At 43.4% G+C, this 5,000-nt stretch overlaps 1 protein-coding gene across 1 annotated transcript in view; it reads left to right on the plus strand.

Moving 5' to 3' along the window:
- Positions 1-125: 125 nt before the first annotated feature.
- The window catches only part of LOC113804166 (protein Skeletor, isoforms B/C), a gene marked incomplete at its 3' end in the record, with an annotated part of 197,974 nt that continues 193,099 nt past the window's right edge, over positions 126-5,000 (plus strand). Inside the window, 1 exon segment of the mRNA XM_070114551.1 lies at positions 126-219. Coding sequence (XP_069970652.1) covers positions 168-219 — 52 coding nt within the window.

Raw genomic sequence — 5,000 nt, forward strand, 5'->3', positions numbered from 1 at the left:
TGTTGTGAAAAAGAATTCCGCCAAAAAAGTCGGGAATGTGGCGGCGTGTGGCATCGTTTCGGAGAGTGCGCGAGTGACGTCACGGCCGCACACGCGCCTTGGCTAATACTCGGCTGCCGCGGCGCCACTACAGACAGTTTGCTGGTCCAATTTTCAGTTCTAAGACCATGTCGTGGTCCAGGGTGATTTTACTTGTGTTCGTTGGGATTAATCTTGGTGGTAAGTACACACGCAGCTTTTCCAAGAGACGAGTGAGGCGAGCCGTTCGTCCGTGTGTTTCTGTCGGTGATTTTGTGAAAGGGAGGAACATTGAAATCTCCAGAGTGCCTCGCTGAGGACTATCTCGCTGGGGACTTAACAGGGTAACGAATGTATTTCAGAATACCTGGGGAACACCGCTCGCTCGCCCCGTCGCTCCTCTTAAAACCGAGACGCGGACCTAAAAGTTACACGAGCCTCTTGAAAAAATGGAAAGAGGAAGGAGGGGAAAAAGGTCAAAAAATCAATTCCCAAAAACGTCTTGGTTCTACCCTATATATGTATTAATGTTTGTGTGTGTACCCTTGTCGTGTGCTCTCAGGGGATTCAGTTCACATTTTCTTTTATCGTACGAGTTAAGATACGGTTGTCATATCCGGTTTAAGTCGGGTTAGGAGGCTGGAATTCCCTGAAATAATAGGGCATGTTCATAGGGGTATTATAGGCTCATTAGGGTGTACCTGTATTAATCAAATACACCTTTTTCGTTTGTGATTTGCGAAGGAAATTGTATATATATCCGTACCCATATCCATGCGTCTAGGTTAAGAAAAATAATACATAATACAGTTCTTACGTAATTCTACCTATATGAGTAGATACCGGTAGTTAATTTATATCTCATTATCTACCCGAATGACCCTCACCTTTATGCCCATCTGCCGTAGAGGATTTCCCCCTGTATGAGGGTTTTAGTCCGTGGCATAGCACTGTCATCCTGGCATCACCCGCGCGGCAGTATGGTTCGCCATTTTGAATCGGCTTGGGTAGAAAATTATCCATTTCGTCTTTAAATGTTAATAGAGAGAGTCATTTTGCGTAACAGTTCGCAATCTTTCCGTATTTTCTGCGTGGGGGTTTTCAGGTCTGTCGTTTCGCGTAATTGTGTGTTTGTCTGTTTGTTAATGTTATATTTGTGGGTGGTTTTAATGTTGGGATTTTCTCGTGGTTGGTGTGTGTTGAGGGGAAGGAATGTGGGTTTATGTGTAGGTAATGTTGGTGGAATGTTTGTTTTATGTTGTGTCACGGAACTTGTCATGTGCGGAAACAAACACATCGTGTACGCAAACTTTCAATTTTTTTTTTTGCTGTTGTTCTTCAGCATACGCATACGCAGGTAGGCCTACATAACACGTACACGTACATAGATTCGAGATTACACACACACGCGTACTCTAGACACACACACACACACACACACACACACACACACACACACACACACACACACACACACACACACACACACACACACACACACACACACACACACACAAAACCATCCCCCTCCCCCACCTAAAACCCCCTTCACCCATCCCCCCTCCCCTCACCCTACCCCCTCCCCCCCCTATACCTACCTACCCCCCCCACCCAAACACCCCTTTACCCCCCATCCCCCCCCCCCCCCCCGGTCCTCCTCTCCTTAAGCATGCCCGTCTTGTCTAAGGACTTTACAAAGGGGGGGAGAGGGGAGGGAGGGGAAGGAAGGGAAGGGGGGGAGGGGGGTAGGAATCTCCCCCGTTCTCAAGATTGGTTCCGGGTCCAAGAACGCCCAGACGCCGAATCAATGGGGAGATTAAGAGGGCGGGGGCGTGGGGAAGAGTGAGAAAAAGAAGAGGAGAGGGAAGGGAAGGAAGAGGGGAAAGGGGAAAGAAAAAGGGGGGGAAGGAAAAGAAAGGGGGGAAAGGGGAAAGAAGGGGAAAGAAAGAGGAGAGGGAAGGGGTAAGGGGAACAGAAGAGGAGAGGGGAAGGGAGAAAAGGGGAAAGAAAGAGGAGAGGGGAAAGGGGGGGAAGGGGAAAAGAAGAGGAGGGGAAGGGACAAGGGGGTAGAAAGGGAAGAAAAGAAAAAACAAAAGAGACGAGGGAAAGAAGAGTAAAGAAAGAGAAAAGGGAAAAGATGAATAAAAAGCTGAGGAGGAAGGGGAATGAAAGTGGGTAAGGAGAAAAAAGAAAGAAAGAGGGGTAAGGGGAAGGAAAGGTAAAAAAGGGGAAAGAAAGAGGAAAAAGTAGAGGGAAAAAAGTGAAGAAAGAGGACAGAGCCAAGTGGGAAAAAAGGGGAAAGTGGTAAGGGAAAGAGGGACAGATTGGAGAAAGGGGAAAGTGGTCAGAGGAAAAAGCCAAGGCTCTTGATGCTTAGGAAAAGGGGAAATAAGTAAGTGGTAAGGGGAAATAGAAAGAAAGGGGGGGAATGGAAGCAGAGAATAAATAGAAAGAAAAGGAAAGGGAAATAAGTAAATGGTAAGGGGAAATAGAAAGAAAAGGGGGAATAGAAAGGGAAAAGGGGAAGAGGAAATAGAAAGAAAAGGGGAAATGGTAAGGGGATATAGAAAAGAAGGAAAGGGAAATAGAAAGAAAGGAGGAAAAGGGGAAGGGGAGATAGAAAGGGAGAAAGGGAAGGAAATAGAAAGAAAGGAGAACGGGGGAAGGAAATAAGGGGGAAGAAAGGGAGAAGGGAAGGGGGAAATGAAAGAAAGGGAGAAAGGGGGAAGGGGAAGGGAAATAGAAAGGGAAATAGAAAGAGAGGGAAATGAAGGAAAGGGGAAATAGAAAGAAAGGGTGAAAATATAGGTGTTACGAGACCCGCAATAACGAAGAAGAGGACAAAGGAGTGAGGAGGAAAAAGGGAAAGTAAGGGGAAAGGAGTAAGAATTTAGAATAAGAGGAAAAGGAGAAACGTGTGAGGGGAAAGGGGAAGGGTAGTTTTAGGGAGAAGGCAAATGGGGGAAGAGTTTTGGGTAAAGGGAGAGAGAGAAAGAGAGAGAGAGAGAGAGAGAGAGAGAGAGAGAGAAAGAAAGAAAGAAAGAAAGAAAGAAAGAGAGAGAGAGAGAGAGAGAGAGAGAGAGAGAAAGAAAGAAAGAAAGAAGAAGAAAGAAAGAGAGAGAGAGAGAGAGAGAGAGAGAGAGAGAGAGAGAGAGAGAAAGAAAGAAAGAAAGAAAGGGAAAGAAAGAAAGAGAGAGAAAGAGAGAGAAAGAGAGAAAGAGAGATAGAGATAGAGATAGAGAGAGAGAGAGAGAGAGAGAGAGAGAGAGAGAGAGAGAGAGAGAGAAAGAAAGAAAGAAAGTTTTGGGAAAGGGGGAAGGTTTAAAGAAAGGGATAAGAGTAGAGAGAGAGTAAGAGACAGAAATGACTAATGGGAAAGAAAGGGGAAAGAAAGGTAAAAGAAAGAAAGAGAGTAGAGAGAGAGAGAGAGAGAGAGAGAGAGAAGGAGTTTTTGGGTAAATGGGGAGAGGTGTGTGGTAAGGGATAGGAGGAATAGAGGAAAAGAAGGAAGGAGGAAGAGAAGGAAAAAATGGAGTAGAGAGGAGAGAGAAGAAGAGGCAGAAGAGTAGATGCGAGAATAAGTGTGAAGAATAGGGAGAGAGAGAGAGAGAGAGAGGTAGAGAAAGCGTGTGAGGGAGAGAAGGAGAGAGAGAGAGAGAGAGAGAGAGAAAGAAGAAAGGAAGGAGAGAGAAGGAAAATGGAGAGAGAGAGAGGAGGAAGAGAAAGAGGCAAAGAAAGATGCGAGAATAAAGAAAAGGAGAGAGAGAGAGGGAGAGAGAGAGAAGAAAGAGAAAGAGAAGGAGAGAGAGAAGAGAGAGCAAAAGAAAGAAGAAGCGAAAGAGAGGAAAGGAGTATAAAAGAGAGAAAGGAAAGTGTAACGGAGAGACAGAATCAGAGATAGAGACAGAGAGAAAAGAGATAGGGAGATTAAAAGAGAAAGGAAAAATATATTAAGTTTAAAGAAAGAGAAAAGGAAGAATATCGCAATAGACGAAAAGGGAAAATTAAGATAATATGGTGACCTAAATAAATGGAATAATGATAGTTAAGAACATAATGATGACAATAATGATCATAGTAATAGTGATGATAATAAAGATAATAATACACGCAATCAGATACAGAAATGATGCTAATGATGTTACAATGTTAATATTAATAATGGTGAGAATAACAATATGATAATGATATTGATTATGACGACAATAACAGCTGTCATACTGATAGAAAAAATGCTAATTAACGAAAAACAATAACAAAACAACGATGATAGTAATAATAATGAACATAATGACACAAAGACTAAAAGTAATTATCAACAAAAAGGATAATGATAACAAAAGATAATGAAGTTGATAATGAGAACTGATTTCATTGACGGTTCTTGTGAAATCCGAATGATACTATCTACTCACTGATAACTATCTATCTGAGATTGATATTGATAGATAGATCTCTGAATGACAGCTGTTCCTGTATCATTTCACTACGAGGAGTTAGTAGCTAATAATGAAGCTTAATACAATGATTTATAATAGATATAATGGTGTGGGAATAAGTTTTGTATTTCTTAAGTCATCTACCATGACATTGCAACTGGGTCGTGGTATGTGCAATTGCAAGATGGTAAGGCTTGGTATTGGCATAACTGTTTGGCTTAAGAGGGAGAGAGAGAAGAGAAGAGAGGTGCAGAAGGAGAGAGAGAGAGAGAGAGAGAGAGAGAGAGAGAGAGAGAGGGAGAGAGAGGGAGAGAGAGAGAGAGAGAGAGAGAGAGAGAGAGAGAGAGGGAGGGGTAGGGAGAGAGAGGGAGGGGGTAGGGAGAGAATGAGAGAGAGAGAAAGAGAGAGAAAGGAGAAAGGTAGGGAGAGAATGAGAGAGAGAGAGAGAGGTGGGATAAAGAGGGTAGCAGGGAGAGAGACAGAGACAGACAGACACATTGAAACAAGAAGACGGAGAATTAGAGAGAGAGAATGAGAGAGAGA

This window comes from Penaeus vannamei, chromosome 3 (genome assembly GCF_042767895.1).
Source record: "Penaeus vannamei isolate JL-2024 chromosome 3, ASM4276789v1, whole genome shotgun sequence".
Classification (NCBI taxonomy): Eukaryota; Metazoa; Arthropoda; class Malacostraca; order Decapoda; family Penaeidae; genus Penaeus; species Penaeus vannamei.